This window comes from Epinephelus fuscoguttatus, linkage group LG5 (assembly GCF_011397635.1).
Source record: "Epinephelus fuscoguttatus linkage group LG5, E.fuscoguttatus.final_Chr_v1".
NCBI classification, from domain to species: domain Eukaryota; kingdom Metazoa; phylum Chordata; class Actinopteri; order Perciformes; family Serranidae; genus Epinephelus; species Epinephelus fuscoguttatus.
In genome coordinates this window covers 6,663,764-6,678,924 of record NC_064756.1, presented here as the reverse complement: position 1 = coordinate 6,678,924, position 15,161 = coordinate 6,663,764, and the positions used below count along the sequence as shown (strand labels likewise).

At 40.1% G+C, this 15,161-nt stretch overlaps 1 protein-coding gene across 1 annotated transcript; it reads right to left on the bottom strand.

The window, feature by feature from the left end:
- Window positions 1-306: 306 nt before the first annotated feature.
- On the bottom strand, window positions 307-14,958 carry LOC125888269 (succinate dehydrogenase [ubiquinone] cytochrome b small subunit B, mitochondrial-like). Its single transcript, XM_049575525.1, has 4 exons — window positions 14,842-14,958; window positions 12,207-12,317; window positions 9,606-9,756; window positions 307-4,417 (listed from the first exon to the last, which is right to left on the bottom strand). The coding sequence occupies exons 1-4, from the start codon at window positions 14,888-14,890 to the stop codon at window positions 4,252-4,254; spliced, it is 477 nt and encodes a 158-aa protein (XP_049431482.1). The 5' UTR covers window positions 14,891-14,958; the 3' UTR covers window positions 307-4,251.
- Between the last annotated feature and the right edge of the window lie 203 nt (window positions 14,959-15,161).

Genomic DNA, 15,161 nt, shown 5'->3' with positions numbered 1-15,161 from the left:
AAAACGTGCTGAACTAAACTGATCTGTACCGCTCGGTGGAAACGGGATTACAGAGTAAAGATCTTGTGTGTCAGAGTTAAGCACGTCCAGTAAAACTGAGAAAATTGTGTCATTTTGTAATGAGGAACCCCAAATTGTTCAATATCAAATAAATAATCATCTCAATAATGTTTGTAAAATATCTAAATGAACCAACAAGCTGTGAAATGTTTAAAGAAAAAAAAAGAAAAATCAATTCATCATTCTGAAATAGTATGTCATTGTGAGTTTTTTTTATAATAGTTTTACTGGTTGCCATTTATTATGTTTTTATTTAAAAAAAAAACAACAGAGGAGCAATACATGATATCCTGATTTTATGGGCCGAATTAAGATGCCTCGAAACAGCCATGGTAGCCTAATTTGTTCTCACTGCTCTGTTTTCATTTCAGCCTTTCAAAGCCTTTTAACAATAAGATACCGAATTTTAAAAGTGAACTTCACTGCCTTACCTACCCACATTGTACCTCTCAGACAAAGTGGTTTTTAAAAGTGAATGTCCTTTTTTTGTTTGTAGATGTAAATATAATTTTAAATTGTGTTTTTATACGATACCCTTTGATGACTGATCAGTAGCAGTATCATAAATTGCAGATTTCAATAACCGATTTTGACTGGTTAGAGTTCCAAGTCAACATATCTGTGTTATTAGACTATTAGGTCATCAGGTTACCAGTGATAAGTTTTATATATATTTCAGTTTTATACACGTTGAGTTTCCTGTCCGTTTACACACACTGTTTCTGTCCTTGTCATAGATGTTTCATATGTTTCAGTTTCTGCCCCTTTAGGTGCAGGTTTGTTACAAAATATAACAATTCTTATTTTATTTCACTGTTGTTTCTTTTTATTTGGCATTGAATTAAATGTTAAAAGGGGCTTTCCATTATTTTTATTGTTGTATTTAACATTTAATGTGTAAAAAATTCAGATAATTTGTAAAATGACTTTTGCATATGTAAACCCATTAACCAAAACATTAAAACCACTGACAAGCGGAGTAACATTGATTATCTTGTTTCAATGCAATGTTCAGTTGGGAAACCTTGGGCACTGACATTTATGTGGATGCCACCATACACGCTCCACCCACCTTAACACCAGTGCAGACCAGGCAACGCCCCTCCCCAGTGGCTGTGCCCCCCCAGCAGGACAGTGTACCATGCCACATCACAAAAACTGCTCAGGAATGGTCCGAGGAATGTGACAAAGAGCTCAAGACGTCAACCTGGCCTCCAGATTTGCCAAATTCCAATCTGGTCAAACATCTGTGGGACTTGCTGTGACACCACCTCACGACCCATGGGACTCAAAAGATCTGAAGCTAACGCCCTCCAGAGGTCATGTGTCCATGCCTTGACAGGTCAGAGTCAAGTCTGGTCCAAGGAGAACCCACCGTGGATCTGGGGTACCTCTGGGGTACCAGCACGGCCCTCAGATATTTGATCAGATTGGGACCTGGGGTATTTAGAGGCAAAGTTGACACCTTGAGCTCTTTGGCATGATGCATTGTCCTGCTGGGGCCACTGCCATTGATAAGTGCTGTTTTGTCTGCAACCGTGCTCGGGTAGGTGGAGCACGTCAAGTAGCATCCACGTGAATGCCAGGACCAAAGGTTTCCCAGCAGAACATTGTACTTTAACAAGATGATCAATGTTATTCACTTCACCCATCAGTGGTTTTCATGTTTTGGCTGATCGGTGTAATTTCTACATGTAAAACATATATGTCAGAACTGTTTTACAGATATCTTAAATGAACTTGTTAAAATGTCCACTAGTGAAAACTAATTTGCTACTCATCAGCCCTGCTGGTTAAATGTTAAAAGGGCTTTCCATTGTTTTTTTCATGTGCAAAAAATGCAGATAATTTCTTAATGTGTGTGTGTGTATATATATATATATATATATATATATGTATAAGCAATTTCATATATTCTAAAGTTTTTGAACTCTTCTGTCTGTTGCATACATGGTGTATATTAACTCATAAAATCTCAAAATGTGAAAACATCTGTAAAGCCAACTTTATTCCGCTGAGGCAGGAACAGTGCACTCTCTCTTCCCACACCTCATCTTGTGCGTATAATCTGAAGACATTAATTGAACAGAAATTACAAATTGACAATTGCTGTAAGAAGCAACCTGACCAACACAAACTTATAAGCCCTCAAAAACATTTCCTGACTCAGCACTGAGACATCAGACTGAATCCAGTCAGCTTTTTACAGCCATTAACTCAATCTGTAACGCCCCTTCCAGCTGTACAAAAATAACTGTTGGTATTGGCAGCTGCATGCAAGGACTGCGCGTGTGTACACTAAATGTAAGCTATGGGTAAATGATCTAAGATTCAGGGTTCCCACATGTTCATGGACAAAATTTCAAAACTTTCCATGCACTTCACTGTGTCTGCTGCACTTGTTGGCCTGGTTACTGTGCTTCCCTACACGCACGCACGCACAGGAAAGTCTCGTTTCCCATAACAAACGCCGCCACACTACGTCACATATACACGTAATGTCTAAAAGCAGGCTTGGTTAGTTTAAGTCGTGGAAAATGAGAACTGCAGGTTTTCCATTTGTATCAAGCATAGAATAAGTTGACTTTATTTGCCTTACTTGACACTGCACGTCCTTCGATGCTTAAATGATATATCCTGCAGCCCTAATATTAGAGCTACATTATGTCAATGGCTAACTGACAGAAAATATATTTACATTTATGTTACATTATGTGGAAAGTTATCCCTGGAAGATTACCGTAACAATTAGTTCCATTACAAACAACAAATTCAATGCGTTTTCCAAAACTTTCAATGATTTTCACCAATTCCATGACTTTTCCACGCCTGGAAAATGAAATCCCATGACTGTGGGAACCCTGAAGATGACATGACAACAACCACAGTTTTGATAAGCCAGCCATATTGAACCTTATACAGTGCCTTTAAGTAAGTGTTTGCCTTTTTGCCAAGAGATAATAAACTTAAGAAAAAGAACGTTTTACATGGTCAAAATAAATGTACATTTTTAAATATTTTCCAAATGTGTCTTTTTTAATTTGTTAACTCATTCACACAGTGGAAGGAGTCTGTTATCCATACATGAAGTACAACACAACTCATTATGTTACAGAGACGTCACTATGACTGTCTTGAGTGATATTTTATTGGCAGAGGACGGCATTCTGCAGCTGTTAATGTCAGACCCTGCTGTGGATTAAACACTGTTAGCTGGCAAGAGTTTGCACGCTGCCAGACTTCATCAGCCACTGTGCTGGAGTTGCACAGGCAGGTTTGAGTATTGCTAGATGGCTTGAGTTTATGATGCACTTCAGATCTAGCGTACCTTACCTTCACTGAAACTTCTATAGAGCAGCAGAGCAGATCCCCTCCTGGATTAAACATGTCAGTACAAGCAAATGCAGTCTGCTCTCTGCACAGACCACAGCACCGCACACTTGACTGACAGGTTAAACAACAGTTTCACACCTGCCGACAGCATCCTGTCAGTCAAGGTGCAGTCAAGTACGCCCGAGCCGAGTGACACGATTACCAGGTGAATCATTTGTACACTGAGGGGAGGGGGCTTAGTGTGGAGGGTGATGTGAACATACAAACACTGCTCAGATCTGGAGTGCTGCCCTGTTATTCCTGATGGGTTTACGAACAAGAGGCAGTATGTACACATTGTGATTGAAACAAAAATACATTTAAGATCAGCCACAAAAAGGACCTGGACATGAAATACAAAATAAATTACACATCGAACAGCAACATCCTGTAAAATCTGTTTTGTTTAAAATGAACGTCCCCAGAAAATATAACAATTACATGCCAGGATGTTGGATATATATCATTCATAGAATTGGGAGTGACATTTTAAGTAACCAGACATGGTGTTGCTTGAGATCAGAACCTACAGGGTGACGCAGCTTAGATTTAGTCCACGTTGAACTTTAACAGAAGCTAATCTCCCACATTGAAGAGAAAATGGAGGCCAGTGGATGAACAAGAACTTCATACAGACACCAAGCCTGAATTGATGGACATTAACTACAATTACACTCTTGTGAATCACCGTGATGTTGTCGAAAATGATATATTTATAAGAATTTACATAAAACACCTTGAATTTTTACAATCAGCTGGGACGAGACTGCTCCCATCCCAGTGTCTAGGTCCTCCCGAGCTTACAGTCCACAGTTATATTCATTTGCTCCAGAGCAGGGCGATGGCTTTGCAGATGCCCACGTCGTTGTAGTTGAAGTAGCAAAGACCAGCGAAGGTGACCGTGGACAGGAGGAAGAGACCCGTGTTGGCCATCTTGATCTTTGCATCCCCGTGAACGTAGTCTGTGAGCACTTGCCCGATACCCCTAGAGACAGAAACATGCAAACAGAAAAGGTGGACGGAGAGTTAGGAGAGGAACGGATTTTGTTCTGCCTCTGCACCAGCAATAGCCGTGGCCAGAGGCATTATGTTTTTGGGTTGTCCACCATTACCCAAAGTCCGTCCATCTATGTGTTAGTTTTTCTGATAAGTTTGGTTTTAATCAGCTATTAAATGCTATGAAACAGGGATTTTACAACATGACTGACAACTGTGTGAGCCAATCAGTTGGTCGGGCGGATGTTTGGGCGGGAACCTTGATACCGAGGCAGCTGCTACTGCGCAGTCTCTGGCTCCAAATGATGCCACCAGAGCAAGATGGCAGCTTTCATATCCTGGATATTTTAGCTTCACTTCTGTACAGTGGGGTTAAGTGAAGACGCGTCATCCATCTTTATAAACAGTCTACAATATAAACACACGGGCCATATCCTACGATATATGTTGTATCATATAAGGTATTACTGTTATCGCATCAGGGTTATGTCCACTTTCATTCCTTCTGCACACTGATATATACCATATGGCATTGTGGAATGTGTCTGACCAACCCTGGCGTTCTTTCTTTCTTTCTTTTTGAAAACCTTAATAAAAATATTTTGCAATAAAAAACACTGTGAACTGTGTTCAAACTGTAAAACTAAGCATTGCTGATTATTTTTTTCCTCCCCACTTTGTTTAACAGTTTTTTAATTTCAGAAAATGTACACAAAAGTACAGAAAAACAAACAGACGGCACAGTGGAGCAGTGGTTAGCATTGTCACCTCACAACAAGAGGGTTCCCAGGATGGAGGAGTCCCTCTGTGGAGTCTGCATGTTCTCAGAAAATGAATAGAATCTAAAATGAAACAGACAAAGTGTGTGTATATGTGCACACGTGTGCCCACGGTTTAGTTCCTCTGTAGCAGATGTTGAAAACAAGCAGTGCTACAACCTCACAGCTGTTCAAGCAGATATGTAATGAAAGGTTGTCTTACACTGCTAAAACTGACCTTACAAGCTGTCAGAGTAAGCACTGAGCCCACACTGTAACTAACTGCACTCCCTGAAGAAATATTATCATATTTTGGAAAAATGAAAGAGTGATTCCAGAGAGAGGCAGACAGAGGGGTCTACAGTCTGTGTTTGAAGGATATATCCAGGATGTCAAACTGACTCAGCAGCAACAGGTTAAAAAGACAAAGATAGTTAGAAGCTAAAGCCGAACTATAGGCTACAGATCACAGTGTAAAAGTGAACCACCACATCACTGCTGATCGCCACACAAGACAATGAATATAAAGGGAAACTTTGCTCATATCGAACCTGCTGTGTGGCATCACAGTGTGTGCAGATGAACGATGTTTGGCTTTGCCCCCCTGATGCTGCCAGCACCTGGACCTCTGCTGCCGGAAGTCAAACAACGTTCATCTGTGCACAATGCAATGACACACAGCTGGTTGACTATCAGCAAAGTTTTCCTGCTTCCCTTCACTGGTTCCTGTACAGCAGGGTCGGTCTTTGTTTCACTGTTATAATCATTACAAAGCAAAAGCAGCATGTGTATACATTCAGTAGGCTATAAACCAGCCTGAAAATTTAGGAAATCTGAAACAATTGCATTAGAGTCAATGGAGCACAGCTGTATTGTTGTCGGACCCTGGTCTGAGCCTGCCTGACGCTACGTTATGATTGGCTTGCCTATGTCTGTGGGCGGGACCTATCAGAGGGTCAACAAACTTTATCTTTTCTGGGGTCAATAATTGTAATGTTCTGTTAAATCAGTTTCAGCTTCCGCCAACCAATAACAGCCCAGGTGGTAAGCTTGGTAACTGGAGACTTTGTGCGGAAATGCACCTGGGGAGGTATGGTTAACTGCTTGCCTTCCATTTGTATGTACAAAGGTTTGTACCTTTAACTTTTAAATTTAAAAAAATATATAAATAAAAAGATATTTTCTATTACAGCTAGACCAAAAATATGCCAGGCCTCTACCACCTTAATTTATAAAGCTTAATGTCTTGTTGAAGCCATCAGGTTGCCACTCAGTTCCAACATTCCTTAGTGCTATAAAATCCTGTTAGGCACAGACGATGCTTATCCCCAGTACCAGCTGAAAAGAGGAAGCTTTCCAACATTCTCATGCTTCAACCCAGGCCAGCGCCGCCGCCAAATGACATCGGAGCAGTCGTCTAAGGGACATGGCTTGACCCTTTGAGATGCACACCTGCCCTAAAAGCCGACGCTTAAGAAGACTTATCACTACTCATGACTGGGATTTGTGGCCTACACCTGCCATGCTGTTTGGTCTGCGCTTTGACTGATGGAAGAACACATCGCTGTGACACTAAGCTAAAGCCACCTTCTCAAGTCTGCAAACAAAGCCGGAACTAACCTGGGCTGAATTAACAGCTGCTAACAGCTGCTGACAGCTGCGGCAGGATGGCTGAGTCCCCCTCCACCAAAACCCCGTGGCACAAAGTTTGCCTTTTGTCCCGTAAGGGTCAGTGAACAAGCTAAATCTTTGCACTGGGTAGAGACGTTTGGGAAATAAGTTTGTGGAGGGTTCAAAGAACTTTCAGTCGCACTCTCCAAATGCTCTTGATCTGCTAAGTCACAATCTGATGGTGTATGACCAGAGGTGAGGATGACTGTATTTAACCTGGATGCTGACAAGTCAAAGTAATACCCCATTGGCACTGGACTACAACTCCCTGTGGACCTCCATATAAAGGAATTTACCAACCACTTTTGTGTTTTCCCAGGATGAGAGAAGGCTGTGAGCCGCTCAGATTTACTGGTGATTTTGAAGGCTGTAGTTTGTGGTACTGTTGAATTGAATTTATACTAAGAGGTGTTTGTAAAGGCCAATTTCCACCAAGCAGTACGGTACGGTTCAGTTTAGTTTGGTAAGCTTCATTTTTGTTTCCACTGTGAAAAGTTGTGAACGGTACCAATGGAATCGTTCCTAACCATCTCTGTTTTTGGTCACCCCTCTGTTGGGGTAGTGAGGGTCAACAACTCCGCCCACATTCAAGAGTTCTGTTTGTGGTGGAAACGCTGAACGGACCTAGGGTCTAGGTACCACGTCTTAAGGGTTACTTTTGGTTCCAAAAGGTACCATACCGAAAGTGTTTGGTGGAAACGGGGCTTAATATTCAGTCTATCCTCACTAACATAAGCAGGGTGGACAATTTAAAGTTAGAAGCACCTCTCAGCCCTCCAAATCACCCTAAAGTTATTCAACTTTGCCTCTCTAAAACAGTTTCAACCAAAACTGAACATTATAACCTTAAAAGAGGGGAGGATTTATGTAACTAATAAACCAGTAACCGACTGTATGTAGAGCAGTATTCAAGAACGAGAGCAGCCTGGCCTTCCTCTGGCCCCAAACCAACCACAGGATAAAGATCTTTGCTGTGCATTTACCACATAAACAGGAAGTGAAACTATTTCACTGCGAGGTAGGCATGGTGGCAATTATGTTAAATGTCACAAAACTAAAATTACAACCTTGTGGTCGCGTGCCGCTGCAAAGCGGTCAAGTTGCTGTTAGAGTTTACATCCATGTCTTTCCAGACTCAAATGTTACCATGATGATGCTTCAAATATGAGTGTTGCTTCTTAAAAGCGACAAGTTCTAAAACATAGATGCTTCACACTTTTCCCCACTCGGCAGGAGAGGAGATCGATACCATCACCACAGTTTAAGGAAAGACAAGCAAGATCTGGGTCAGTATCTGACCAAATGTCTCCTCATCTGTTCCTGAGATATGACTTTGAGTAATGGCCAGAAAAGTGATTTTGCTGTACATTATGATGTTACAGTGAAGTTGACCTTTGACCTTTTGGATTTCAAATGTCATCACTTCATCATTATATCTCCTCAGATATTTCTGTGAAATACTGTCGTAATTAGCGAAAGAACTCTTCAGTTTTGGCTAAAAATGTGATTTGTAAATTCTAATCAGTTCGTCCTTTAGTTCGAGCAGATGTTTGTGTCAAATTTGAGGAAATTCCCTCAGGCCTTCTTGAGATATCACATTCACGAGAATGAGATGAACCAGAGGTCACAGTGACCTTTAACTTTTACTAGTAATGGGGGGAAAAATCAATACAGCACAGTATCACGGCATTTTTATGTGGCAATAGTGTATTAATATATGGACGATAGGCTTGGGCAGTATTATGGTATGGCAGGGTATTTAAAAATCCCAACGGTATGATTTTCAATACTGTCAAAAATACAGATGTTCATCTTTCGAATAACCTCATACTGGAGAGGCTGTACTGAGGATTTCTGCATGTAGTGCACATCATGTACCTCCAGAGGTCAGTGTGGTGCAAGAGGCAGCTGGGCAGACTGAGTGGAAATGTTCTGTGAAAGAGAAATTTCAATCTAAAAAGTGTACGGTTGTATTTTTGTTTAATTAAGACCATGAAATATGAAAAGATACATTTTCTGACATCTTTTGTATATTTATTATACTGGAAAAGTTGAGAGAGCTTGGGTAATGTAGCGAATCGCTGGTCGTTGGATACCATTTGATACCACCTAAGCCTAATGTAATCTGTTATAATTTCATTATATGAATCATTAATACTGCAAATACAAATTAAACATCTGGTAGCCTATTAGAATAATAAAATCAGCTGCTTTTTCAGTCCAGTAGATCAGTGGTTTTCAAACTTTTTGTGTCCAATGCAAAAATCTCAAAGCACACCTGTATTTATACCTGCACACAACAAACTCTTTAACGTGTCATCACTATTCTAACGACATAAATGTTTGTTTTTATCTACTAATATCAAACAACAATTGACAACCAACTATTGATCATGAAATACTCATTAATAAAACGATTCAAGAACTCATTTTAAACTTTTTAAAATGGCATTAAAGCATCAATAACACATCCATTTATACACGAAATAACGTAAAATAACGTGATGTTGAACTGTGTTTTAATTATAAAATTACATTTATTTATCATGTACATACATATAACTTGTATTGCCAATGATTTAAGTTAGTAAGTAAATTGTTATACTTGATCCCAGACCATTTTCTGGCCCCCCCTTGGCTACGGGCCGGGGTCACCTGTACCCTCTGACCCCCTCCTGATGACGAGCCTGTGAGCGCATAAAACTTCTACCTTTAGAATTAATGCAACCAGAGTTCAGGTCATCTTACCAGTGTCCATGCAGGGTCAGCGCAGCAGCCAAGGAGTAGTCAATGGCAGGGCCGGGGTGGAAATAGGCTACAGGTCCCATGGCCAGCAGCAGGATGCTCAGCACCCTCTCTGCTGTCCAGTGCAGAGAGGCAGCTTTGGAGCCAGAGCCCGCTGTGGAGCGAGAGAAACAGCAGAATATCAGCAGACTGCAAAACCACTGTTTCCCCCTGAATGAAAACCTGGATATCTAATCTGGTTTAGACATGATTCCCTTTGCTAATGGCAAATGTAATCCATAAAAATATTTAACACTGATTTATGATTTATATCCTCCAATTTATGGAATTAGCCCTTTCATGAAATATACCAAAGTGCTCAGTGCATCAAATGCTGATATTTGATGATCCCCACACATTTTGGTCAGGACTCACATATTACAGGGGCTTGATAAAAGTTTGAAATATTTCAAAACCTCTGCCAACACTTCTCTGCATCAAAATAGGATGTTTAAAATGTTTTCCAGCTGTGGGGGACTTGTTCCCCTGTGCAGCCACAGCCTTCTTTCTCCTTCCTCCTTTGAAAAGGTCAATGTAGCGACATTTGTGCTAATATCCAAGTCTTTGTAAAGTTTAAAAATGGTAAAGTCACCCCCCCCCCCCCCTGAAAAATAAAGAACACTCTCTAAGCTCAGCAACCTTTGGTAATTCAGATACATTTGACTTTCCAGAGAAACCCTCCACCCTTCCGTCGTTTTCTAAATGTCCCACTAACCTGACAACAGTGGGTCATAGTGGGTGAAACCTGCTAACATTAAGCCGTTCACTGTACATGAACCTGGTGTCAACATGCCGTCACCTCTCTAGCATTTATGGTGCTAAATCTGGCCCACACAACACCTGCCCTAAACCACTGAGGCCGTCAGCCACTTTCATCTATGTCAAAACAGAAAAACTGCTCCCTGCAAAATATAAAGTACACACATGTCATTTAACAGAAACTAAACAGAATCAATAATGGCAACAACTAATTAAGAGACACCCTCAACTGTTCGTAGGTATTACTATTGGACCATTCTCTGCAGCCAGAGTACAGTATGCTGGACTTCAACCATTTCAACCAACAGATCACTATCACACACATTACACATTGCATCGTCCTGTGACACTCGTCTGAGCGTCGCCTAGTGAAATGAAATCTCATTTACATCACTTTGCACTGATAACAGAGTCCAGCTCAGAAAAAAGTGTAGCTTATCATGTTTACTTGTTGATGACACTGTGTCACAGGTGTTGATTTCACGCTGTGGTCACTTCTGAGGTCGTGGTAAACGTCACGCTATTGGTTTGCTGCTCAACACTATCAAGGCCCAGACACACCAAACCGACCACAGAGAACTAGCGGCAAGGAACGCCACCTGCTGCGCCCCATGTTGCCGTGTCTCCGTCAAAAAGTTGTGACAGCAACGTCTCTATGGAAATCGAGATGGCCCTCATTTCCTTTATCTGTACCTCAGTAGACTTTGATGGATCACACACAGTATTTAATGAAGACTCCATCAAAGAGAATCCCACCTCAACATACAGGGTGCAATACTGCATCTGTCATCCAGAGACTCTTAAGGGTGTCCACGCCCAGTTCTTGTATTTAACCCAAACATAGTCCCTTGCGAGTTATCCAATGTTCCCAAACAAGGTTATCCTGTCCTGATCTATGGCTTTGTGAAGTTTCTTTTGATTACTGACTTTAAACACCGAGCATGCTCACCTGGCTCGCTCTAAATCACCTCGACTGTCTCTAACAAAATGCACATATCAAAAAAGAGATGCTCGTCTGTTGAGCCTGGAGCACATGGCAATCTCCCTTACCCTTAACCTTGGGAGCTATGGCAACAGAGACAGCTAGGCACCCTTATCTGAGCGGCTGTACTCCCTCCACCACAAGTGGGAGATGATAGATAGAGTGTGTTCATGACAAAGGTCAAGTTGCCCCAACCCTTCTACACATTCTTACACTGACATACTGACTTTGTTCGAGACATGTCTCTGTTTCAGCAACACACTCTTGCGAGATCTGGCAACAGCTAACGTGATCTTACACTCGGTTAATATCAGACATTAAGCTAGCAGATGAAAACGAGTGTCAAAGAAAGGGACAAACATTACATTTGTATTGTATATAGTGTTGTGTTGTTTTGCCAACTAGCTTGTATGTTCTGCACCTATGTGAGAAGAGATAACTCTCCACACTGACATATAAAGGCCCAGACACACCAAACCAACTTCAGAAAACTAGCAGTGACGAATGCCCCCTGCTGTGTTGCCTCACGTTGTGTCTCGAGGAAATAACTCTCCACATGAGCAGACAGTGGTAGTCTGTATTTGTCATTCACTAACAGGCTCCGCCGTCACCAATTCAACATGCTGAATCAGCCAAAGGTACGGGACACAACACACCGACTCGGGTAACAGACGCTCACTGGCGGCCAAACACTGACAGACAGCTGACCGTCCACTTGGTGTGTCAGGGCCTTCAGGTTTTCCTGTTGTTCTATAAACTATCTACTCTATATTCTATATACTCTCTGTATGTACTACTGCGTGCTTCCATTTGTCAGCACTTACCGTACAGAGCCTGTGACGCATGGATCCTTGCTGTCAGCTGGTACGGCTGCTCCTGGTATTTGTGCGGTACAACCAGCGGCCTGGCCAACAAAGTGCTTTGGTAGAACAGGGCTGAAGAGAAAAGGCAAAAACAAATCAGGTTTCCAAATGATGAAATATAAACACAATATGAAGTGTAAACTACAAAATAAACTATAATATGCTAATGATATCAGCTTAATAAAAAGCATTTTATTGATTATATACACACAATTTTTATTGATATTCTGAGTAGAGGTGACAAATACAATGCAAAACACATGTGCAATGTGTGTTAAAGCATCACTTTATTCATTGATAGGAGTCGTCCATGCATGAAAAAAAAAATAAATTCATGCGTTTTTGTTGTTGGAAAAAAGTAAGTTACTATCAGGAAACTTGTGTGTTCAGATCCTGTAAATCCTGTTCTGGTCTCTGCATTGTTGCACCTTCATTCCATCTATCCACCTTTGACAGCTCATTTCTCTCATTCCCATCCCACTCAAATTCAACTTAAACTTAACCTTTACAGTGAAATTGTTGTGAGCCCTGCAGCACTTTATTACCTTACTAATTATATTCATATGATACATTATGTCAATGATCATCTGTATTATATTGCACTGTATGTATTGGTTTTGTTGTGTTTCTCAATCCATTTTAGCACAACTCCAACAAGAAATCCTGTTTCTGGTCCTTGCATTGCTGCACCTCCATCTCATTTATCCACCCCTGACAGTTTCATCTCTCCCAATTTAACTTATTGTAATTTAATTAAATTTAGACCTTTACTGTGACTACTTCTATGGACACTGCAGCACTTTATAACTTCATATATCATATACATATATATATGCCAATGATTCAGTGAACTTGCATTGTTTCATCTACTCACTATCCATAGCCCTCGATGAACTATTTTGTACTATATCACATTGCACTGTACGTATTGGTTTTTCGTTGTGAATTATTGTTTATCTGTTTGTTATTTGTTTTACATATTATGACTTATGTGTTCCTGTTTTTGTTTGTTATTTGTTGTTTTATATTTTATGACTTCTGTGTTCCTGTTTTTGTGTTTTTTAATGGCCTGAGGTGTTTTTAACATCATGCCGGAGGACTACAGTTGAAAATTGGCCTCTGGCTAACACCGGCACATTTACAGCAATGTTCGTTAATGTGCACTGTCCTCTAAATAAAATTAAAAATAAATAAATAGATTCTCCATCCACTGGAATGGACAGAAAAAAATAAAACAATAAACACACAATAAAGTTACCTGATAAAAAACAACAACTTTTTGCTGATGATTTAAACTATTATATTTCAGAATCAAAATCAGAAATACATTATTGATCCCTGAGGGGAAATTATGAAATTATGATTCATTACAGTCACTCTAATGTAAAGAATGAAGCATTATAAGAGATAAGAATTAGATTGTAAAATAGAAGTACGTACATATAAAGCAATAAAACTAAATAAAATAGATATAAAAATGTGTAATGTGCTACACTGTACAACACTAGCAGTTTAGATAATAAAAATTATATATACCATCACTGTGCTGAGACTACAAGTGTGAGGAAATGTACAAATATGTGCATTGGTCTACATTACACTGTGTAAACTAGTGCTACATTCAGAAATACAAACATGTATTATGCTATAATGGTTATTACAATATACATCAATAGAATAAAAACAAGAATGGGAATAAACATAGGAAATATACAGTTATGTGCATTGTATGTTGAAAAAAATATATACACATTTACAAAGTTTTTTGGTGTGAAGTGGTTAATAAAGGTGTTTCTACTATGCCAGCCTTTTAAGCAACATTATAACAGGTTTTGTTTGCTTGTTTGTTTGTTTTTGGTGCAAATAAATCTTTAAAATAGTATGTCTGATGTTTTCATTTGGGCTGGGAGGCAATGTTTTCTCATTTTAAAAATGGTTTTGAATATTTAACTACAGTAATAAACATTAAGTTACATAAAAACGTAGTTCACTGGTCTTTCCAGTTGAAAACCATCAACCAAAACAGTCAAGGGAGGGCGGTCTCGAGCAGTCTTAACCTTAAATAACCTTTTACCAAAATAGACACAAGGCTCTCTCGTTTGACTTGGTTATGCCGAATTAAAAACAGAGTCTTGTCATCTCAGAAAATGTCTGCTGTAAAGTTTTAACTGATGTGTAGTTTTGTGAAAAAGTGAGTTGACTTATAAGTCACGAACTTCTGAATGGAGTTTGGCTCACTGTACAAAGTCTTTAAGGCGAGTAATAACGTCACGATGGGGCAGTCTGATGTCATCGTGGCAGCAGATTTCAACCCCACCTCTGTGTGCATCACTATTAACCCGTGTGACAGATTTACTAACCGCTAACTAACGATAACTAGTTGGTGCCCAGTATTAAGCTAGCACACACTTAAGGGTTGTTAAACTAGAGTCGTGAACTTGATAGTAGTAGGCTAGTGACTGCCGGGCGTGATTTGCTCGTACACAACTAATACTCGACTTCTCTTCGGCCCAAACGTCCAGCTAAGAAACTGCGCTAAAGTTAACACATATATTCAAAACAAAGAGAAACGCTGAAAGCAGACAGAAGTACTCACGTTTGACTCCTCTGCGACACACAGAACTCAACCTGACGATAGCCGCCATGATGATCAACCAATGAAGGTCACCACAATCACCCGGATGTAGTTGTTGCGTCGGCAGCGGCACAAAGATGACGGAAGTTTGAGGAGATCGACAGCTCTACCCGGAAGTACGTCTTTTTTATTCATGTCCTGTCATACAATTTATGAAAATAAAAATAAAAATATCAGTGATTTATGAAAGTATGAAAAAATAAAATATCACACCATTTGACGCACACCAAATTCTAATTTACAAAGATAACCTCTCCAAATATATATCTGATATGGTCATT